Raw genomic sequence first — 25,499 nt, 5'->3', positions numbered from 1 at the left:
GAAAAAATTAATGAAAATAAATTGCAATTAGACATGTTCATTTGCACTTAAACCACTATCGCTGAGTCACAGATGACTCTTTTTGCTTATAGTATCATGCATATATTTTGCGGTTTGCTAAATTATATATGAGTCAATTTATATTCACAGTTGAATCACTTTATGATAAAATATTTAATTTTTTGGTTTGCGAAATTGGTAAGTACGATTTTTACTTTTTTAAGTTTCATAAATCGTAAATATCATAAAATTCATCAAATGGATTGAAAATCTTATCTAAATAATTCGGATTTATTTTTTAATAAAGGAATTTATCAATTTGAACGTTTTAAACACAATATTTTTTTAATTACAAATTTATATAAGAAGCTTTTTGATTTTCAAAATTTGAACTAAACTCACCAACGTTATTATTATTCTTATTGAATAGCTTTTGATAAGCACTTCTTCTTGTTGAAATTTTTTTTATAAAACTCATATTGTCCAACACTAAATTATTAAATTCATTTGAATAAAAAACTTTTTCATTTTCTTATAAATTTTTTGAACCTTCTTGACTGAAAGTTCGTTTGATAATGATAATTTTAAATAAAAATCATAAAACAAAAACTGCTATAATATAATTTAGCTCATGTTGACGACGAGAAATTAGTAATTAAGAGTTTTATTTGGATGAATCATGTGCATATTCAGTCGAGAGATAAAAACATATATTTTTTCAAATTTATCTCGGTTATTTAAAATATTTTGACGAGATTGAAGGAATTCGTATCACTTATTTTCTGTAACTAAGTCCATGTGTTTAACTCAAAATACTCGAAATAATATTCCAGTCGCATAATTAAATTCTAAAATGTTAAAGTAGAAAAATTTAAATTTACAAAAAAAAGAAAATATTTCTGAAAAGATAATTTCAACAAACAGAATTTTACTTAAATATATTTTATTATTTTGTAAATTTCCATCAAAAGGTAAAGTTAGGTAAAGTTTACAAATATATGTTAGGGAACCTTATTTCTAATTTGATAAATAAAAATTTCACTCTATTTCTTTAATATTTTTTAATTCAAATAGTATAATTTAATTGTATTAAATTTCTAATTTTTTAGATAAAAAGCTTCAAACATTTAATATAGTACTGATAAGCTGATAAAGATGCGAATACATATGAGACTTTTAGGTGAAAAAAATTATTCAATAATGGCAATTGTTTGAAAATTTATTTTTTTAATATTAATTTAATTTTGATAATTTAAAGCAAATGTCTGAATATTTCGAATTTGTCTCTATCATAGTGTAGATCAATAAATAAATCAAAAATATCTAATATTGTTGGTTCGACTGGTTCTAACAAAAAATTTTTCAATGACGATTCATTTCCTTTAAACAATTTCTTTAAAAAATTAGCATATACTTTACAGTCCTCTAAAGATCTAACGACAATTAGAAATGGAATGAACTCTTTAGAACCTGTTAATATTAAATCCTGAAGTTCTGTATTATTAAAGTAAGATTTGTAGATGGTCACCATATTTTTAAATGATCTAGAACTATTGCATCCATCACATCCCAAGTTTTCAATCAACGAAGCTTGAAGTAAATAAATTTTTGGTACAAGATAGCAAAAATGAGCAAATTTATGGTTCATATAACATTCGATATTTCCCAATCTCTTTAAAATTTGCTTTTGTTGTGTAGCGTTCGTATGTGAGACAAAAAAGTTCCATGCATAATTAAATCTTTCATAGGATGTAGCAATGTCAGTATTGCCAATTGTTGCAGTCAAATGTAAAATACTAGATGTTGAAAAAAGATTAAAAATGTTGAGATGGGAATTTACTTTTGTAAAACTAGTTGATAGAAAATCGCGAGTTTTTTTATCCTTCAATAAGAATGGAAACTTGAAGATCTTTGAAATCCAATTTATCTGATCTTGTTTTATCAAGTTGTGTTTAACAAAGTCCAATAAAGTTTTAAAGAATTCTAAATTATTATCTTTAATATTAAAATCATTTCCATTATAGATATTAAGCCTAGACCAAACAGTTTCAGATGTCAAAAGCTTCTTGAGCTCTGTTGGTGTAAGATTTTGCGCTATCAAAGTCAATACTTCTGAGATATTATTGTTATCGAAAACTTCATCACTTAAATCATAATCAGGAATAGACTTTCGAGCATATTCTGATGAATTCCGAAATTGTTTAATACAATACATGCTGTACAGTATGATTCCCTTGTGGTTTTCAAGTGAAATGAATTTTTCATATTCATCTTGTGTCAAATTTGGCCGTGCAGTATACATTATATCTGATCTATTGATTGCATCATAGCCTAAAATATCAAAATGCGAATAATCATAGGTTGAAGCATAAACACTATTATCTTGATTTATTTGAAGTTGTTGAGTCAAAAGTTGATGATTTTTAAAAAATTTAATGAGTAATGGAATCGGAACTGTACGACTATGAAGCATATTAATCATTAAGTTACTGTACCAAGTTTGAAATAACTTTAAAATTTGCAAATTGAAACGAAAATTACTGTCAGAAGGAATAGTTTTTAAATATGATTCAATAAATATCATGATTCCGCGATCTTGAATAGTCCAATAAAACAACCGAATCCTTCCTTCAGCTTCCTGTTCGCTTACATCTTCAGATGCTTTTAATACATTAGTAATTATGTATTGTGCCATAAAAAATTCAATAAATGTTGAATGAGCAAATGAAAATGATCTTTTTTTATTGTTAATATACAAAATTCCCATTTCCGAAAGTTGATCAAGTTTTATATCTTTTGGATATTTAATCGTTGAAACTCTTAATTTCAATGATAGAAATCGATCAAATGTTCTAATATTATTGTCTGGTACAACTCTTATTGCATATTTCTGATAAATTTGCGAAACACTAATTCCGTGCATCAAAAGAGAATGAATGAACTTCCTTTTTTCTTTCATGTTGTTTAACCATACCAAAAGTTTATCTTCGACAAATTTCATGTAAATATGATATAAATTTTCTGTTGTAAAACTTTCTTTATCAGTTGATATTACAGATGCAATCATTTCTAGTGTCATTGGTGTATTGAAATCATTTGTTGAACCAGTCGAATTAACAATTCTTTGAACTTTATTAATGTAAATAGGAATTCGTACCTCACTAATATTTTGAGTAACAAAATATCCATGTAAGAAGTTGTGTTTTGAGGCCTTGTCTAAAGGAACAAATGTGTAGGGTTCAATTTGAAATGCAGTCCTTAATTTATCAGAAAGTGTTGGTCTTGTGGACACAAACTGAATAATATTTGTATGATTATGAATCTGTTGTATGATTGCAGTAGCACTCGTTTGATCCAACCAATCTGGACATACTTGTTCAAATCCATCCCAAAACAGAATCATTCTTCCTGTCCTGAAAAGCTCTTCAAATGTTTTATTTTCAAATTGATTTTCTGCATTAATTTTGACTATTTTTGCTAAAGCTGACATAGCTTCGTTTATATTCCGGACTTTTCCATTATAAAACTCTTTATTTTGCCGGTAATCAATGTATGATACCCACCGAGTTGGATACATTTTCTTCAGTCTTAATGCAAATTGTCGATATGTTTCCGTTTTCCCTGCTCCTGCATTTGCTGAGAGAATAAAGAGTCGTGATGAATTTAGTTTAGGGGTCACGCCGCTTATTTTAAGAATATCGTCAAAACCTTTTTGAAACGATTTTTGAGACAGTAGCGAGTCAACTACCTTATTGGTTTTGGGATCATATATTTTAAAACCTGTCACCAAGCATGTAGAGTAATAATCTGAACGTATGATTTCATTAGTTTTAGTGACTATATTTATGAAATTTAAATTCGTAAAGTTATGATAAAACATTTTGAATGTATCATTAACAGTTCCAGTAATATTTTTATAAATGCAGTCAATTTGTGTCTTATCTCCATTAAGTTTATTCATAAACATGTAATAAATTGGATAGATGTAATCAGTGAACATGCTTCTCTCTGTGTAAAATGCTGTAAGATTTGCGATTATGTTATGTAAGATAAAAGGTTTCCCTTCCAATACGGCAATGATTTGTTTCGATTTCAAGGAATTGAAAACATCTTCATTTGATATGTTCATCATTTCAAAATTTAGAGATTCACTTTGAAAAGTGAAATTTGTGGCTAGAAACTTATCCCTTAATTTAGTCGTCAAATTCTTCCACTCGAAAACAATCAAATTGTTCAGGTACGATAGATGTGGATTACTAAAATCCAAAGGAATCTCGTCAAGCATTTGTGAAATGTCATCGGAAATCAGTAAATCATAAGCAGATGAGTTTCGTGGGAACAAATCATGAAAAACGATGTCCACGTGATTGTATATAACTGGAGCATTCTCTACTCGTAGTTGGTCTTCATAGGTCAGAGTAGAAAATTTATAAATCGGTCTATAAAATATTTTGCGAGTCACATATATCCCCAAAGTTGATACTATTAGGCAAAAAACAACTGTTATGCTCCAAATTATTTTTAATCTTTTGATTCTTTTCTTGTTCTTCTCTTTTTCAGATTCAGCTTTAGCCTCAATTCTTGGTAATGCCTCCTTCATTTCCTTAAATGTTTTATCCTCGTAAAAATCAAATAGCTCTTGATAAATAGAACGAACCTTGTTGAATTTCTCTGGATTATTCAGATAATTCATGATCAAATGTGGAACTCGAACGATGAGCTCAGCATGATATTCAGATTCAGGATAACAACCAAACACATAATCAATAATTGTCTCTTTTCCTACAACACAAAATTTGACAATTTCTTCAAATGCCTTTTTCGTTTTAGAATCATTGCCTCGATAAGGTTTGGCTGAGTTTTTGTAGACCAAACTCATTGCATAGTGACAAAGCTCGTGAGCCAAAACTCCCAATGCCTCATATTTTAAGTTATTATCTAGCAACTTCCTCGCGCCAATGTAAATTATTCCGGATAAATAAAAAAGTCCATAATTTGAGGCATCTACAGTTGGATCAACCACTTCTACAGAATCACGATTGAAGTCGAAAATGATACGGAAGTTCCTTGATGCAGCAACAATCTTCAAAATGATTTGAATGAAGGCATTTCCATTCAAAATTGCGAAAGCGTTTTGGATGATTTTAAACTTTTTTTGGACATCGGATGAATCATGACCGAGACGCGAGTTTGAAAGGAGAACATGCATGTGATTATCAGGAAGAATCTTTGATTCTTTATAGTGAATTTCTCGAAGCGTCTCGCGATCAGCTTCTTTCATGTCTTCCTTAATTTCACTAAAATTTTCATGAGGACCTAACATTATATTTTTAGAAATGAGTAGCCTGTACATATCAAAAAGTCGACGGTTCAAAGCAAAAGCTAATGCTGATTCATTGTTTAAATTATAGAAATGAATCATGTCTGTGCTTTGAGATAAAATATTTAAAACTTTTGACTCATCTTTAGCTAAAATGGCTTCATTTAGCTCACGACTAATCTCATAGAATTCCTTAATGTCATTTGGACATTCATCAATATAAATTGAGTACGGATACGTTAAGTTAGATTTTAAAAGCAATGACAATACCTCGAAATGCCGTTTCTTCCATGCCAAAGTTTGTGCATTGATTTTTTGAGATTCAGAACTAAGTCCCAGTGTAAGCATGATTTTAACAACATGTGCATTTCCAACATCAGCGGCTACTAGCAATAGGTTAAAGTCTCGATGATCGGCTAACAAATGGAATTCTAATGCATTTACAGTGGATTTAATTGGAACCTTGCTATGGAGTCCTATATACAAAATAAAAAATTTTCATTGCCTCAGAATGGGGTAATGCGTAGATTTTAATTTAGAAGAATTAGAAATGCTTACCCAAGTGTCCTTGTGTGATCGAATTTGCAAGAAAATCAGCCACAAATTCGAAAAGCTCATTGTCATACATAAAATCATCTCTATCATTAATTTTAAGGGTCAAAAAATGCTTAATATCTTTTGATTTCCAATAAAGGAAAAACTTCTTCTTCTTTTCTACAGTCAGAACAATAACAATTGAATTTCCTAAGCATTGTTTGGTCAGTTCTACTAAATCTGCAGCACTTGGCTTTATACAAGTTTCAAGCTTCAGTAATAAAACTTTACTAGTGCCCTTAAGCAATGATTTAGCGTAGGAAGTTTCGAAGAAGTCTACTAGGTTTTCAATCTTTTGAAAATTGTCATGATCGAGATTTTGTGATGTTGATGGGTCATCATTGCTTTGATTTGGATGAATAATTATTTCATCTAAAGAGATTAAACAGGAATAAATAACAATATTAATAAGTAGTTGATTCATAGATCTAAACGATCGTTCTGATAACAATTGATTGAGCTGTATGGATTAACATACCAATACTGTGTCTATTTTTATCGTGCTTATTGAAAAGTTTTTGATAAAGATTTTTTTTGGTTCTAAAACTCATGTTGAGTAACACTAAATTATTAAATTCATTTGAATAATAAACTTGTCACTGTTCAATGTTTACTGAGAACTTTTTGAACCTTCTCTATTAAAAGTTTGACTATAAATGAAAAAAATTATTTATGAAAATAACTTCCAAAAAATCAGTAAGCATTCAGTCACATAAATTAGTCATTAATTTGTGGTTGCCAAATCACAATCAAGTTAATATCTACATTTTAAGCGAATTTTTGTTTAAAACCACATTATTTCAGCAATGTGGCTGGAAATTTATGATATTTGAATATGCGAAATAAAATTTTGATCTTATTCATTAAAGAAGGGATTCGAAATCCACTATAAACTGATGATATTGGTTCGAGTACGTCGGCTTAGCAAAATTCACAGATCAAACGATTATTAACATACCTAATCAATTGATTCCTGAGCAGAAAAATATGAAAAACGCAACAAAATTTAAAAACGATTAAAAACTACACTTTTTGAGCAAAATTGACCTTCTTCTTAATCCTTAACAGTTGCAGAGCAAATTAACATCTTAAACACGACTCTTTTGCCCATTTATCACTTTAAAATCACTTAAAATTAATTTAATGAAATTAAATCTGTTTACAATATTTAGTACTAAACTTTAGAACACATGATTATTTTTGAACTCTCGAAATACGTTAAACTTTAAAATATCAAAATACGTTAAATCACATTGGATGACAATAAACTTGAATTGATTTACTTTTGTTTCAAACTAAATGAATTCTCCCAGTTGTGTTATTAAATCCAGCATACAACCATTCTCACTAATTATTTCAATTGAATTATAATAAATTGTAATGAGTTATTTTGAAGTAACAATACAATAAAGAGATTTTTTTTATATACACGATAACGTACGCATGATGACATAAAGGAATGTGTTGAAAAGGGCACAAGACACAAGGAAGCGTGCGGTTTTTTAAAATGAAAAGAATTTAAAGAATTTTTGACGTGACAGCCAAACACAAAAGGCAATTTATCATAACACAATCTCAATGAAAGACATCCGAAAGACGTAGGAGGAAGTAAGCTGGAACATGCAAAGGTACAGCGGAGAAGTACTTTGGGAGCAAGCAGTCATAAATTTTTATGACAATTGATAAAAAGGGCACACAAAAAAGGAAAATATTTCTAAGCATGAATACCGAATAGCATGCCCGCATTTAAATGTGATATATCCATTATGTGATCGTAAAAAGGTGCGCCATAAAACTCGGAAAATTTAATATTTTCTCTCCTTCATTTCGAAAGCCACAGACGGAGCAATAAGAAGGTAGGTGGATGTAGTATATGTGAATGATATCACATGTCTTGGAATTATACACGCATAGACGTAAATTTTATTATAAAAAATACCTTAAGCTATTAGGAAGTAAAGAATGTTAAGGTTTCGCATTGTTTTTTACTTCTTATTTCATGCCGTACCTTTGATGATTTTTCTTACCTACTTACTTACATTTACCTCTTATGTCATGTCTCTTTTATGTCCAAACATATTTTATTGGTTATATATTCAAAATATAAGTAATCATATGCACGCGCCGTGTCGTGTTACCGGTTCACATGCCTTTTGGTATAGGTGGGAAAATGTTGGAAAGGAATAAGAAAATCATTTAGCTTGTTAACGTTTTACAATCCACAAAAATTTTTACGACCAAAAATTCAAGTGATAAGCAATAAAATGAAGCTTGGAAGGGATGCTGATGGCTGTTTGCTCTTTTGATTAAAGGATGTTGGCATTTAATTAAAATATATTTTATGGCTATTCTGATTATCTTAAAGAATATCCATCACAGTTCTTAATGGTGATATTAAAGGTTATTTGTCAAGGTTTTGATAACTTGATGCTGTATAACTTGAGCAACCTATTTGTATGAGCTCCGAGTAACTTCCAAATGTCAGCATATTGTCGCCCGACCAGTCCTTAATGTACAGTTAAAAAACCAGACTCACTCCAATATTTATGTGATTCAGACACAACAATGACAATTCTATGCATAGAAATTTAATATCTGCAGACCATCCCAATGCAGCAATAAAGTTAATCTCTAATGCTGCACATCATCTGTAACGTAATCTACAATATTTATTACAAACGCAACATTGGCACAGCAGCAAGCAGAATTTTATTTCTAAATTGCGGTGATAATTACAGCTTGTCCCAAAGATACTGTAACTATTTAGTACCAAATGTATCAACAGTGATTACCAAAAAATATTAATTGTCATACTTACAACTACAAATGTTATCAGCATGATAAGTTTTGATAGGATAAGGTATGAAATACTATTTATAGTGTAAATCTTTTTGAGGTGCTTAATCTAGGTTGATAAGTCATGTAATAAATATTATGAAAAGTAGTCAAGGCTGAATTTGTTTGGATTTATTGGAAGGAAGAGGACGGGGGGAAGTGGGTAATGCTTGTGAATGTACCAAAGTCCAGACCTCAAAGTCGACTCGGATTGTGTATGGAAAAGTCAACTTCCACTTCTGAAAGAGTAAATCCAAATTCCGAACAGACTTGGGGCATGGTCACAAAATTGAGTATGCTCAATTGTTGATTTAGTATACTAATGAACACGCTTAAAGTCTATGAAAATATGCAACAGTTAATATGCAATATTAGGTTGAGATACATACCTGAATTGCATGCTTCATACGTTATTGCTACCTTTCACTACGATTCCCACAGCTACCTACGCAAATCGATGAATAATCAGTTATTATTTATGAATAATTTGTCACGCGACAGAGAGAAATCGACGAAGTAAAGAGATACGTCAGCACTGCGTAAGATGTGAAAGAACCGCTTTATATCTTCTCGCGTGAATAAATTTTAAAGAGAGTTGCATTTATTTTTATACCTTTTTTGCATCACTTTACATCTGCAGTTTGTGAAGTTCAAAGCTTTAGTTTCTCAATCGGGAAGAATTGCTGGAATTTTTTGTGTAAAGTGCTGCTTAAAATGTTTAAAGAGTAAAGTTGAGTAGTCAATTAAAGTCTGAAGAATGTCATCGAATAACAAGCATAAAGTGACAATTGTAATAAATTATTGTGACCAGAACAACAACTATGAAAGTAAGATCATTGACTTGAATGAAAATGAAGATACAGAGACTGAATGCGAAGTGAAAACAGTGAATAGCAACAATGAAGCAACTAGTGATGTTGAAATTGAGTTTTTAAATACTCAGCGAATGTACAGATCGCACTCAGATTCAAATGTATCTAAAATTAAGTCAAGGGGATTGTCTGGAAAATTTTCGGACATTTTTAGCAGAAAAAGTAGAGATTCAATAGATGTTAAAGGAACATGGAGAACAGTTTGCAATGAATTTAATAATCTTTGGAGTAGTCGCTCATCATCAGACGGATTTAGAAGTATTGGGAGATCATCACCACCTACAAATGAAGGAGTATTGAGTATGGAATCTGTAATAGTCTTGTCTGGAAGATGATTAAGGTTTTGGTAGAGAATCATACAGCAAATGTGTTCCGGCAGGTTGAGTAGGTTGAGAGTGACATATTGACAATTTTTAATTACCAGGGACGTATTGAGAGATGAAAGGGCAGTCGGTACATTTAAGTAGAGCAAGCATGCTCTTTATCTATTATTAAATTCACAATTTAACCACTTAAACCTTTGTTCATCAGTATTAGAGATCGAATCAGGGTATATTGGTCATTAAACTCACTCTAAGCCTCAAAAGATTTGCTGTATCACTGCTACTTACACTTATAAATTGGAATAAAACAACACAAATCTTATAAAATAAATAAATATTTCAAATCAATCGAAATTATTTTTATTCAACATTAAGCAGCACCAAAGATTTAAAATTGCATCTAATATCTATAGCTTATTCTTTCTTCATGAGTGCCTTAAGCTTTTCCAAGAGTTCTGGTGTAACCTTGAATTCCTTAACCTTTTGAATCAATTCCTTAACATTAACATCCTTCAAGTTTGGAAGTCCCATTGGAACTTTATCAACGACTGTGAATTCTTCCTTGTTTTCAGTTGGTGCGATACCTTCTGGAAGATCAATATTGCCAATAACAGCTTGTTGGTTCAAGGCAGCCAAGAGGGCTGTGACGATGTTAGCTTCAACGTTGCTGCTAACGACGGCATTCAAGTTGACATCGACTGTGACAACATCTCCAACATTATTTCCACTGATTTGAACTGGACCTGCTTCTGATTTGACTGCTGAGAAGGCAGCAACGAATGCAACAAGAGCAACAAAGAATTTCATTTTGATTATTTTTTTTTTGGATTCTTGACTGTAAAACCTCAAAACTTAGACTGACCAAATTTTTTAGTTCCTCAAGTATATTTAAGTATGCGATAAAACTTTACTTTTCTTATCGACTAACCTGCCAAAAATCGGATGAATAATTGCAATTGAATCTTAGCTGCCGAGACTTATCACATGCTGATAAACAATAAGTGCTGATATGAAAGTTATTGAATTTTTTTGATTGTTGACTAATTCTCATGATTAATTAGTCATTGCTCTTATTTAATCGCCGTTTGTTACAGTAACACGTTTATGAGACTATCAGCCGCGAAAAATGTTGACATAAATTGTTAATTGGTTAGTTATGTCTTGATAATGAGTTGATGTTTTGGGAGATGATTCATTGGCTTAATAAAAACAGTTGAAATTAATTTGGAGATAAGGATTTTTGTACTTTTCCAGACGGTACGTTGCGGTAAGCACTTACCGACAAGGAGCATGATTTTATGGGACAGAAAAATCACTACGGTACCTAAAAGCAGTCATTTTATCTGTTAGAGGTCAAAATGGAACAGCAAGTTTCGCCGTCAAAATGGAACAGCTATTTGTTATCAGCTCGACAACCTTTCAACTACTTTGTGCTGCTCGGGTATGTTAGATTTATTTTATTTAAAATTCCAGTTTTTTTAGCTTCAGACCTGTTTTAGACTAAGATTATCGATTTTATTGGATACTCTGGAATTCACAAAATTTCCCGAACGGCACAATGTGTTCGCTAGGATATTGCTATGTCCCCACATTGAAGGTAAGACGAAAAGTTGCCTTGATGGCACCATGACGACTGATTTTGAGGGTTGAGTCTATTGACCGGTATGTTTCCTGACGAGAGTGACATACCCGTCAGTAAGGGTGTGTTTACTGACGGATATGTCTGCTGACGGGTGTGTCTACTGACGGGTGTGTCTACTGATGGCCGTGTCCACTGACGAGTATGTCTATTGACGGTTATGTCTACTGATAGCTGTGTCAATTGACGAGTCTACTGACGCGTTTGCCGCTCGGGATTGTGTCCTGAAACTGAATTTATACTGCTGAAACTCAATAAAGGAACACCAAATTTAAATCATTTAAATTTTCTTTTATTTTTTGAATTTTTCTGTTTTTATTAATTTTGAAAATTAAACTTTGTTTTTTATCATAAAGAAGATCATCAATCGTAATACATTTTTTATTAATCTCTTTTGTATCTATAGATATTATCTACTTCAAATATGTAATGTATTGTAATTTATTTAATTATGCATAGTATATATTAATAGGTACTTTTTCAATATTTTTTTTTACTCTCATAAAATCTAGTCACGTATTAGTAAAAAGGACTCAATAATTCAAGGTGCAAATGATGTGGATTTAATTAAATATATTGGAATATATTGTCAAAGACATGTGAATGTATCTGTATAATATTATTTACTTGATGATCTCTTGGAACGTGTTGAGCTTTATTTTGGAAACCTTATTGGTTTAATTAGTGACATACTCTAGGAAAAAATGACAATATTAAGTTATTATTATCGAAATATGAACAGTGAATATCTACAGCAGATAGAAATGATAAATGTTTATTGCGTACACCTTAACTATTCAGTCCTTTTTCTTTCTTTTCAAATTTCACTAAAGTCAAAAAACTTTTTAAATTTTCAAAATTTTCTAGTTAAGTATTAAACATTGGTTTTTATCAATTTTTATGAGGAATGAAGGTAAATGCATGAATTTTTGAGTTGAGTTCTTCTTCTGCTAACAAACAAGTAAAGCACCTGTAAAGCATCAGCTAACATTGTTGCTCGGTGCTCGAATTAGCTACTGTCAAAATATACAAGTAAAAATCCTGAATCTGATGTTTTAGATGATTATTAAAGATTAAGGAAACCGACTGACTAGTGTATAACTTTTTAAGATATCCCTAGATGATCTACTGTCAATTGAATCATGTTCCGGGATATGAGCATAAAAGTCTAAATTAAGCTCTTAGAGCGCCAGCTAAACAATCAGGATAGAAATTTTAAGGTTTCAACTGTCAATTTGAAGCGTCTTTTGATTTATTTTAGAATTAAGGATTCTCGACCTCTAGGATCAGATGAAATTGAGACATGCTGAACCCTTACTTAGAAAATCTTGAATTATTACGAGTAAAGCCTTCATTATTCTAATTAAGTTTTGGAAAATTTGATAGGTACCTCATGAAGGACGTAACCATCTTGAATATCACAAGTCGTTCGAAAACAGGTCGACGTGACTAACTTGGTTTCGGATTTAGTTTAAATTATCCGCAATGTCTGAGTCTCATCTACCTGCTGCCAGACTTAGTATCGATTAACATCTATGTATCTATGGACTTTACGATTCACAACGAATGAATTGGAACTAATCACAAAAATCTATCATTTAACTCCATTCCTCACAAAAAATTCATCTCCATCTTCTTTATAATATAATTAAAACGCATTTTTTCTAAATATTTCCCGCCTCGTTGCGTGTATATTCTATTCATCTAATCATAATTTACATTCTCGAAACATTCAATGTCATAAGATATCACATTTGTCAAAAAAAGAATATATGCAATTCCATTAAAATCAATTACTCATTTTCATCATAACTTCCCCGATCGGCACATATTGAAATGAATCGGCACCAAAGCAACGAGGTGGGAACATTTTAGTATGTGCTGATCGGATTCTCATGTCATACATTATTGGCAGGTGTTTTAAACATTTAAAATATTTTTTTGTATAATTTTTACAAAAGAATCATTTCAAATGTGATAAAGTTACGTGAAAAAAAGACTCAATGAATGGAATTTAATGCATAAGTATGTTGTATATGTGAACGCTCTAAATCTGTTCTAATTAATACAATAATGAGCACTTTACCACTTAAATAACATTTCCTTTACAGACCTTATTCATCTCAAATCTACAATTTAAAATTGTATGAGTACATTAACAATAAACGAGGCATACCAATTTGCTAGTTCACCTTTTCGAGACACTTCAATTACAACAGCAATATGTACATACAGTGATTTTTGTATGTACCAATGAGCAGTGCCTTCTAACACAATGCAATATTTACATAGAACTTGAAGGCAAATAACATTCCAATTAATTGCACACAATTTTTTATATTATTCATGTTCCTTACGACTCTATAGAAACAACAAACTTTTAAACTTGTCGCATGCTACACATTCATGTATGTAAATTTTATTCAGTAATCAAATTAGCATTATTATACTTTTATTTCTGAAACATACATTACTATTTCTCACTTGTTATCCCCATTCCGACTTCCTTGTTGAAGGAATCTTTACGCATTATCAACAAAATATAGACTGGCAGTTCTCGTTGAAGGTACTTTTTGTTGTATAGTTAATATTATCTTTTTAGGCATATTATTTTATTCAATTTATATCTATTCACTATTTTTTGTTGCACATTACACAAAGACCTTTCCTATTTGTTTATTATTATATCAAGTTTTGGAGATGCTTTATGGTCAAAAGATTGGGAGGTTCTTTAAAAGATTTATAGATTTTTCAAAGGATTAGGAGACTTTACAAGAGTTTTAAGGATTTAGATTCTGAAAAACGGAATTTTGGAATTGGCCTCCTGGTTTTAGCAAGGTTTTTGTGTATCAAGATTGGGTCTTAGGGTAAAACTGTATCAAACTCAAGCGACATAGTCATGACGTATTATAGGCTTCATTTATAGTCAACAATACGTCTTAATTAGTTAAAGGCAAGTCAATGTCTAGTTTATAACTAGTTCTAGCGGTTTTTTGTCTACTCGGGGCATGGAGCTCAAAGTACTTATGAACTCCATATGGATCCTATTTTATAGGCTTTATATACTTTGTGTCGCTCGAGTAATGATCAGGAATTGAAATCATAAAAATTTCAGGGTTTGAATTTTAAAATACTTTGTCATCACGAGCCAAGTGTCACATTGCTCCTTGATTTCTCAACTTTTAAAATTATAAGAAATCATAAGTTTGAGGAGCCACTTCACTTATCATACTACAAAAATAATGATTTTATTTTTCAAAAATGAACATTTGATGCTCCCCAGATGTTTATATCAGATTTAGCTGCCCTCTGAACTCGTAATCAGAATCATCACATTCAGAAGTTCTCGCAAGATAGAGCCGACATTAGACGCTCTTCCCCTGCAGCACTGGACCTACATGCGCCCTAGCCATTCAAATAAGTCAGCATGGTCTATGGATGTAAAAATACATTAATAACTTATCACAGGCAACAAAAGACCAAATATGTACTTCAATTTCCTCAAAATTCAATAAAGATCCTGCTCAAAACTAGTTGAAATCACAAAAAAAAATCTTCATATATTCCACAAACCGCGACTATCACGCCTACCTGAACAGCAACATATTCTCCTGCATGTTTTTAAAAATTCCCAAATTAAATTCCCCATTTGCACTTTTTATGCCTTAAAAAAACTTTCTCTACACCGAAATCAATATATCATGATTAAAGTCCGAAAACATATATAGAGAAATATATTTTTTTCACATTCTATCCAATTCCCATAGCAGTCCATAAATCAACAATAAATGTTTGTTATCAGAACTATATGAAAGTTGTTAAATTATCTCATTCCAAATGCTTTATATTTTCAAAATTTATGACGAATTTTTGTATGTGTTAAAAGGTGGTAAAGGGATGTGACACTCATAACAAGCTTCTCTTGACGTAAAATTAGGCTAGTTCAGCTTTTGGTCAGAAGAATTCTGAATTATTTTTGATTCTTTTAATGAAATCATAAGCTTTAGTTCCATTTTGAACACAGTTATATCTTGCAGTATCGTGTTGTTGTGCCTCACACTTTTCCAAATTGTCTATTTACACAGCTGACATTTCATGGCTATACGTTGCTAGCAAAGGACATCAAATGCTACTTGATCTACCATTTCCCGTTACAAACCCCGACGTACTGTGTTGTGGAAATTGTTGGGTTATTGGGATTTTGTGTTGTGTTATAATCGGCTGCGTTGTTGTCAATCGGAACTAAGTGAATAGAGAGAGAGAATAGGATATAGAGAAAATGAATAAATTTTACATTGTTATTTAAATTAGTTTTGTTTGGGAGTGCTCAATGGAACACACAGGATTTTACTGTGAAATTGGAAATCTGATTTTTCATTTCCATAATAAGAGTTTTGGTGCTGTTGATTTAAATTATTTCCTATAAATAGATATAGATGTTTTAAACTGTCGATGGATAGAAGATTGTACATAGTTCGATAGGAATTGAACCTAATCTTCGACTTGTAGCTACCAACAACCATTTATTAAGCTCCTCCGGCACTTTAGCTCAGCTAACAATCTTACACTACAAGGGCTCCCAAGACTACCGAGACTTATTGACACCAACTAGATCAAAACAATATCCTCGACGACACCACTGTCCTTCGCCTGCAATCAAACTGTGTAAGCTGCATTTCCTTTAGATTAGATTCAAAAAAGAGACAAGTTCATAACTTCCTTTGTCAAATTCTCAAACACGTGGTCACCGTATCGATTTGTGTTTTTTTTTTATGAAGTGAAAGGCACTCCGCAACCGAGTCACATCAGCTAACTTAACCGGATACTCCATACAAAATAAAATTCGAAAAAATACTTACATCAGTGCGCTTAATACTAGTCTTATCATTAAACCATGGCCATTTCATCGTACGTATTAAAGTGTTACGAAAGTCCTCGCTAAATAAGCAGTAGATGTAGAATGTTATTGAATAGTTTGTGAGCTCCATAACATTTGCTAGTGCACGAAAAACCTATCAAGAGAACATAAAGTATGGTCGATGGAGGAAAAGAAAGAGAGGAAGACATTAATGGGTTATTAACATAAATTTATCACAATTTTATGTAAATTGCTGTATGTTGGTGATTTTGGACTCTTGATATGATTGTGAAATTAGTTGTTTCTGTGCTTTGCATGACTGACGAGCATTTTATTGAATTATTTTGGCTGTTTGTTTAGGAATTGTTGATTGCTTGACAAAACAAACTTGAGAATGTGAAAAATTCAGAATTTTAAATTTGATTAATTTTGAATCAAATTCTTGTTGGAATCGATTTTTCAACCCTAAATGTCACATTCTCATTCTTATCACAGCAACCATATTTTTTGACTGCAAAATTATCAGCATTACAAACCTCGGAAACGAAAACCTCATTATATTTACAATTTCACTTTATTAAGTCAATTCCTTTACGATAATCATTAATTACCAGCAATAAGCTTACACAATCGACACGTCACAATCATAAAAAATGGAAATGTATACCTAATAATGAAAATGAATTCTTAATGATGATGATGAAACTTACTTGATAAGAAAAACTCGAGAGATTTTCCTCGGACAGTGTGACATGAAGAATTACCATTGGTGAAACACAAACAAGGAACAGTAATGAGGTGCTACCTAAATTTATGGTAATAGAAATGAAAATTGTTTTTATCTGATTGGTAGTTTGGGCAGATGGTCTATATTTTATGATGGTGGGGTTCAATTGGGAAATGTAAGGTATATGCTTTGAGTACATAGAATAGTTTGCTTTGCAGTCACAAATGCATCACGGATATCAACTCTGATGTTAAAGGAAACTGAAAAATTAAGACCAGGAACTCACAAAATGAAGTATCAGCAATTATCTTAGCAGATCATTCAAATGTATTTATATATAGACATTTATCCAGTGGTGCACAACTTTTTTTGTGTCTCGGCCAACTTTGGTGGTAAGCCACTACCGAAATCGAACACAACATGAGGTTCATGGTATTTCAAAATATTGATAGACACATTTGCGTGCCGCAGCCCACAGATTGTCCACCACTGCATAAATCAATGATTCCTCCTTAACAATAATCCATCCCAACTCATCCACATCCATTAACCAAATGAAACAGAGAGTATACTCCAACCACGTGTGCATCTATTATCATTCAGAATCAAAGCATATACGCAAAAGGATCCAAGTGTAAGGAAATAAGGCAATGAAAATATATCGACATAAAATCTAATTCACATATATCTAACCTAACAAGAACATTAATCTTCTCTCCTCCGCAAATTTTCTCGAATCATCATCCTTCGTATGTGATAACGTCATTCGTCTTCGTTTATTACATGTTTGACGATAGACAATCATGATACGCACATTGAAGTATGCTATGAGCACTGTTGGCATTAATTTAAATACTATCTCCAATATTACTTTGTACACCTGTGTGATAAATGATGTGATAATTAATTCAAAGTTTTATATATGATTTATATCGGCAGTTGTGTAAGAGTTTGTAAAGTTCTGTTCATTTCCTGCTCTACTTTTAGAGTCTCATTAAATTTACATCTTTCTGTGGTAAAAATACTTTTTGTGTAATTGCAAGTTTTACAGTTTATTAGGCTTCATGTGCTTTATTGTTGGAAATATTTATGGAATTGTATAAGGCCATTAAAAATGTTTAATTTTACATTCCCGAGCAGCACAACATACTTGTTAGGGCTTCGTCAGGCACCGTATTTACGGTAGAACAGGAAGTTGTCATAACGGCATCATACTGGCTGATTTCGAGCCACATTTATTGCGAAATCCGCAATTCTTCGCATTGTGCCGCCCGGGATTGCTGTTCGTCGCTTTGTGCCACTCGGGACTGCGACTCAGTCTCCTCCCCTTCCATACATATCAGGTAATATCTAAACAACCCTTAATTAACATTCATCCCATAAAATCCAACTTACCGAATAAAACATTGAGTTTAGAAACTCGACATTATTGCGCTTAAAATACGTAATTGATCCATCAGTGGATAAGACACATTTAACAACTTCATAGCGGAATAAACTCGGCAAATAAATGATAAATGTTACTATTGGAATCAAGATCACAGTCAATCTAAATAAAATAAATTGGAATTTTAGAGAAGCTGTCTATTAATTCAAATCATGTCGATTATTCATACGTAGGTTCACCAAGAGCAGGTCGCATGTGTGTCGGATGGCATACACTAACATATCGTTCAATGGTCAATACAAGAAGCATAAGAACTCCAACACCTAAAATTAAAAATGAATTGTTAAAATAATTTGAAAATTTAACAAATTTTTTCAATACTCACCAAGGCAAGCATTTCCGAGAAAAAGCTCTAAATGTGCCGTATAGAAAGCTTCACCCAAGTTCTCCCATCTTCCGTAATCTTCTTGTGTTAAAAGTCTTCGACCAAACGGTATTGCTAATATTATAGCTAAGAGCGCAGATCCTGAATATCCTGTAGAAAATAAATGAGTAAATATTGAGCTTTAATATAATCTTTTGTATAAAGCTTTCATAGTAAAAGCTTTTGTGAGAATTTTTTCATAAAATTTTTTTCATGAAAGCTTTTGAGGAAGCTTTTGATGTGTCTTTGCTTGAGCTTTAGATTAAAAGCTTCAATTTTCATTTATTCGTTATTTTCCCGTAAGTTTCTTATGAAATTCATTTCTAAATGCAACAGGTCTAGTTATTATGTGACTGACGAATGAATTTGATGAATATGTTTATGAAATATTTTTCCAATGTTGAATGACTTTGAACATATTTTTACATTTTTATATTAATAACAATATCATCATTTATATAAAAGAGACAGTCAAGTTCGTAACGTAATTACGTTCATGATTGTCTGTTTTGCGTGTGAAAAATTTCCCGACGACATCAAAAAATTTGAGGAATTTTATTTTTAGAACTTTCTAACGTCGTGTTTGGAATGGATGGAAAAGTCATGATGATAAGTAAGATAAAGCAAGCAGAAAATTGAAAACAACGTGCGATTCTTTTGCACTTTTGAGTTTTACTTCAAAAGGATGTGGAGGTGTTTGGGGTAAATTGGATGTACTTCGAAAGGTTTGAAGAGATTGCCTCATTTATGGTACATATTCAAAATAAGGAAATGCGAATGTTTAAACTGTATTTGAGGCCCTTTATGGGATTTGAGCAGATCTACTATTGACAGAGTCTAGATACTACCCACGACATGATCAAGCTCGGAAGGCAAACAGCTTAGAAATGACTTTTTCTTTGTTAAACTTTACGTCATCCAGGAAGGAGTCTGACTTAAATTTCAAAATATTATAGCTTGATAAGCATGCATCAGTAGCGGATATAAGCCTGAATGCCATCACAAACAATAAACAGCCTTACTTTCCACTAATTAAATCTTTGATATCATCAGATAATGATACAAATGGAATCAAATGTTAAATGATAATCACAGCAGTTACAGATTGTAGTTAATCACAATGTGCACCAGTCAGATTCACTCAGCAGTGACAATTCTTTTTTCCTAGTATCGCATTATGAGCTTAATGCTTTAACGGTTGAATGAATATCTGCAATTCTCTGTCATCGTCACTAACATAAAACGTGAAAACAACAAAAAGCTCATGCGACGTCTTTGTTTCCGTGTTTGTTTAAAATTGATATTTTGTAATAAAGTTAAACAGATCTGTCGTTCCTGTTTCTGTCTTTTGTCAAGACTCCATGAAACGTGCTGTTATGAATTTTTTCACTAATTATATGATATTATCTATCTACAACGTACGATGATACAAACAACATGTTCTATGTCAAATAATAATACTATTCAATTTTTACACATACCTACATATTGTCATTAATAGTTCAAATTGTAGGGTAGTGTAGGAAATGAATAAACAAATCAAATTGAGAATTACAAAAGGACTTTGACACGAAAAACATATGAAATGTGAATGGATAGTTAGAATATAGTAGTAAATGGTGCAAGGAAAGGGCACTTTTGAGAAGTTTTGAATAATTTTGTGGTATGAACTAGGTGCGCAGACTGGTTTAGGGGTTGAGGACTGACGTTTAAGGTCTAGAGCAGAAATAGGCAACCTGTGTGATGCAAGGTGTGCAAAAAATAAAAGGTTGCGCAACACTGGTCTAGAGTCAATAGTATATTTTATTGGCAAAAGGCTTAGAATGAATGAACTAATTGTAGGTGCTGTTCCTATGAACTTGGAATTGGAAATAGGCAAGCGGTAGCCAGCGATAGAGCCAGCTTCAAGAACCGACTGAGGGAGGCCATGAATCACACTTGATCTGTACGGCCAGCGAAGTAATTAAGTAAGTTCCTATGGACTGCATTGAGCTAACATACACAATTGCTAAGGAACTAATAATAACCTAGATCAGTCCTACAAATTATAGTAATTGTGAATCTCGGATCAAAATCCTTACAAAGGTAGGTAAAGATAGCATAGAAAGGCACAGGACAGCTACCAAACATCCACAAAGTCTCCTCACCCTGAAAACTCCCAAACAAATATCCATCAACCGGATCCCAAAGCTTGACAAACAAATTATACACTTGTGTGACTAACTGACAATGAAATTCAGCCGTGAATAATTAAATGTTGATGACAATAACAGTGAGTAAACACAAAAAAGTAAGCGGAATACCAAAAAGAATTAAATTTGAGTGATTGGGGTCAATCGTTAAATTAATATTCAATCCATAAAAGGACAAAAAGTTTCTTTGAGCACGAAAATTCTAAATGTCTAGTCTGTAGGCTGTAACTTATTGATTTTGGTAATTAAAACTGCTGACTTGTCAAATAGGGAAAATTCTAATTTATAATGAACTTGATGCCATGTACTCGAATTTTTTGACTTTGTTGATTTTTCTGTCTGTGTCGGAATCTCATTACAATAAAATTTATTTACTTAACATGAAGAATGGAAGAAAGTCTAATTAATTCAAATGAAATTTTACATTTTATCTGCCTTTTTTATAGACGTAATGAAAAGTATAATAATTGTTTAGCCTCATTAAAAGTTAAATTAACATTAAATAACTGGGTTTGTAATATTAACTTGGTTTAAATCATTTTTGTTATCAATTGAGAAACATACTTGAGATAAAAGTTGGGAGTTGAAGGTTACACAGACTGAATTTAGGACAAGATATTTCGGGATTGGCTAAACTATGAGAACTGGTCAGAGTCGAAACATTTGGAATTCTTATTAAAAGCCTTTGAGGTTTAAACAATTAATCAACTTGAAGTACATCTTGATAGATCAGCGATAGGAATATTTGGTAGGAAATTATAAGATGAGGGTTCAAATCCTACTCGGCAATCAGGTATAAGGAAGATTTCATCATAACGGTGCCACCTGATCAACATTTAAACTGCAAAAACTTGTTACAGTAGCATCCACGACAGTTGCCGTGACGGATGACGGGATGGCTGCTTCTGCATTTGCTTAATGTTAAATACTTGAATCTACAGCTGTATGCCGTTCAAATAAGTTGCCTTAACGTCACTCTTAATTAGGGGATTCGAGACCAACTCCAAAATGTATGTTTTATCGAGGTTTTAATAAAAGCACCATAATACAGACAGTAGAACCGCTATTTATGGTCCGGTTCAGAACCTCCACTAAAACCCCAAAACTCTAAACATTTCTCAATCCACAATCTAATTTCTTACTTTAAATTTCATCAAAAACATTTTAAACCTCTTTGTCAAATAAATTTTTACAAGCACCGTATAACACAAAAAGCACCAAAAAAATTCTATTAGCAAGCATCTAACAGATTACACTTTAATCTCATTCAATGGAAACTTTTTAAATGGATACAATAACAAAAAGAATTGTTTGTTCAAGTTTGCTTTTATGCGAAATAATTTTTTTATTACCTTCAAAGTTGCTTTAGTTCGAAGCTAACTGGAGAATAATTGAAACAGATATTAGTGATGCTGTACACAATGTGTGCAGTCATGGTAACTAAAGGTATTAAATTAAGTGGATTGTGAACTTGATAAGATTTTTTTGGGAAAATTTATTAGAAATAAGTTTAAAATTAAGTACTGTTGGATGTTGAGTTCGTTGCAGACTAATAACCCGAGCAGCACAAATCGGTTAATTGATTGACAAATATGACAACATGTTGTATTGATATACCCTCCCCCATTGTATTGATATACCCTGGGTCATGCAGCATGCAGAGCTGGGAAAAAAAATCTGTTTTGTTGTCGGATTCGGCACGCTTCAGCCACGTTGATCCTGTTTCGGATCGTGTCTAGTCGGGTCGATTAGTCGACTTGTGCTGCTCAGTACCAATCAAAACTTTAATAAAATGGCAGAATTTCCCTCAATTTTCCTAAATTTCCACCAGATTTCCCTCAATTTTCCTCATCATACATAACTTCCCCAAAACATTTTTTACACTCAAACTTAATAAAAAATCTCACACTAACTAAAATTACATTTTTTATTCCACATTTGCCACCAAACTTCATAACGTTTAAAAAAAATGTTGTTGGATATGAGCAAAAAAGAATCTTTTATGGATCAACAAGCGTAAAACTTTGCTCAAGAGAAAATAAAGTTTACTATAAGAGAAACCGTCGAGACATGAAGATTTATATTTTTTAATTTAGCATCTTCCTGACGTGCCCACGTTTACTGTAGTCTGAAATCCCATCAGACTTTATTAAGGGAATATTTTAAGGTAAATGAGATTTTTTAAAGTTGAGGTTTATGATGAATTTATGGAACATGGATCAGAACAGATTATAGGTTTTGGAAAAGGGCAACTGGGAGCTTTGAGAGCTGCTTGTCCGGAAATCATAAGTGGGAATTTACCACTAAATTGGTGTGAGGATTGTGGATATTTTGAATTGAGCATGCAGATAGCTACAAGATGGTGGGAAATCGGAATTTTAAGCTTCTCTAGTGCTGTGTCCATATTATGGTATATCTTGTTTTTTATGTCTGAGTTTAAGTCTCCTATATACTGAGTAACAGAGCAAGTAACCATTCATTGCGACTTTAGTTCCACATAGTCATGTTCTTTACTGCAAGTAAGTTACTAAAACCTAAATGCTTGATGACAGTACCTTACAAAAAGCTTTGATTTTCTTAACTTAAGTACACTTTGCAAGTCTTAATTGTTTTGTTCTAAATTACTTTGTCTATACCATTTTAGCAATTCCACTAAAGATAAGCACATATCAAGATATAATGCAAAATGAATTTCTCGTCAGAAAATTCCATAAGATACATAATGAGATCCGCCATAATACTTTTCTTAAGCATCTAATTTAAATTATCCAAAAATGTTAATGCACGTGCAATTTTATGCAAATTCTGAACTCTTCTTTAATTCCAGACTGACGTAAGCGTCTACAAAAAAATTTCTTCAAAAATTCCTTCACAAATGATTTAATTAAGAAAAAGAAACTTTAACTAAGTATGCGTTGCATCCAACCGTATAATATGACAACGTCTTTGAAACAATTTTTTAAAGCATGAAGATGTTTATTACATGGAAATAAGGATGTTACAATTCTCTTCCTTCCACACATTCTATTCATTCCATTCGTGCTTGCTTGTCTACATATGATAAACATTTTATTTCAGCTTTACTTAACTTTTTTCTTATCAAAAGCTTTTTTTGCTGCTTATTTGTGCATGATTAAATGATGCTTGTGTACTATTGAGAAAGCAAGTTGGAACTTAATGGAGAATTTTTCATTTCATTTATCCATTGCATTTCGATTTTTTACCGTCTGTATGGTAATAAATCATGTTGTATCGATAGGGGCGATATTTAGTACAAAATTTGAATTTAGTACAAGTTGGTTAAGCACATTTTGTGTACTAAATATTGGGAATTTAATTAAATGGAGAATTTCGATTATTTTACTTGCTTAAGTTAAGCTGGATCTTGTTATTCCTTATCTACAGGTTATTAAGCCTACAATGATCAGTAACAAGATAGACATTAAGCTTGTTCAAGCCATAAATTTCGCATAAAAAGCTTAATCTCAATATAAATTGTTTGTAAACAAAGAACTTCAACATTCAAATTTTCAAGATGAATTCATAAATAACTAAATTCCATCGAGAGCAATCGACCATCAATAATTCTTTGAATAGAAGTCAACAAATGATTGCAGCAATCTTCTTCCAAAGATCGATTTCCTTTGAAATGTTTTTCTTCATTTTCGAATAAATTTTTCCTTTTTCATTTGCTACAGCATGGAAATTCTTATTTTGCTACAACATCAGTATGTATGTAAATATGGGAAAATTACAGTGTTGATCTGTTTACTACCAAGATACAACAAAAACGAGCTGATGTATATAGTGAGAAACTTGTTGAAGGCTAAGAAATTTTCCACAGTATTTTCACGTATTTTGAACTGAAAGGTTAAACTTTAGTCTGTGCTTGCACATTCAAGACATAAGGTATGAAATTCCTTGAAATTAAAAAAATTCCATTTAAGGTATAGCAAAAGATTTTAAGGGAGAAAAGATCCAAGGGAATTCCTCAAATTCTAATTACCTTCCAAAATCTTATTATATTTCTTAAAGCTTGTAGGCTGAAAGTAGGTCATACGAAATATGCCTTTTATATCCTTTTACTCTTTATCGAGAAAGATCTTTTATTTGTGCTCCATAAATTGAAGCTTCTTTTTGCAGCAACAACGCAAAAATTCCTTGAAAATAATTGAAAATTTATTTAGGCAGAGGATTCAGCATTCAAATAACTTTTCAGTCTTCTTCATTGAGTAAACAGAAAGTGTTACCCGAAACTGAGTCAAGGTTAGTCTTATTGACTGTGTAACATTCTTCATAGAAAATGTAATAAATGTTCAGCACATCGA

The 25,499-nt window shown here is 31.8% G+C and overlaps 1 protein-coding gene and 1 long non-coding RNA gene across 2 annotated transcripts in view; one reads left to right on the top strand and one right to left on the bottom strand.

Moving 5' to 3' along the window:
- The first annotated feature begins 11,039 nt into the window (after nt 1–11,039).
- Nucleotides 11,040–11,868, top strand: LOC139089999 (uncharacterized). The gene is made up of 2 exons (XR_011544345.1): nt 11,040–11,385; nt 11,444–11,868. It is a non-coding gene; the product is annotated as an uncharacterized lncRNA (long non-coding RNA).
- A 147-nt stretch (nt 11,869–12,015) lies between these two features.
- LOC139090001 (probable G-protein coupled receptor B0563.6) overlaps nt 12,016–25,499 on the bottom strand; it is a 50,730-nt gene continuing 37,246 nt past the window's right edge. The window contains exons 4-10 of the mRNA XM_070639666.1: nt 18,941–19,090; nt 18,785–18,878; nt 18,564–18,717; nt 17,862–18,048; nt 17,152–17,246; nt 16,443–16,595; nt 12,016–15,825 (exon numbers count right to left, since the gene is read on the bottom strand). Coding sequence (XP_070495767.1) covers nt 15,706–15,825; nt 16,443–16,595; nt 17,152–17,246; nt 17,862–18,048; nt 18,564–18,717; nt 18,785–18,878; nt 18,941–19,090 — 953 coding nt within the window. The 3' untranslated portion in view covers nt 12,016–15,705. The remainder of the gene's footprint in view (nt 15,826–16,442; nt 16,596–17,151; nt 17,247–17,861; nt 18,049–18,563; nt 18,718–18,784; nt 18,879–18,940; nt 19,091–25,499) is intronic.

Source organism: Chironomus tepperi, unplaced genomic scaffold, assembly GCF_022539635.2.
Source record: "Chironomus tepperi strain 1889 unplaced genomic scaffold, CSIRO-AGI_Ctep_v1 contig_196, whole genome shotgun sequence".
Lineage (NCBI taxonomy): Eukaryota > Metazoa > Arthropoda > Insecta > Diptera > Chironomidae > Chironomus > Chironomus tepperi.
The sequence above is the reverse complement of the archived record's forward strand: the minus strand, read 5'-3'. Positions and strand labels throughout refer to the sequence as shown.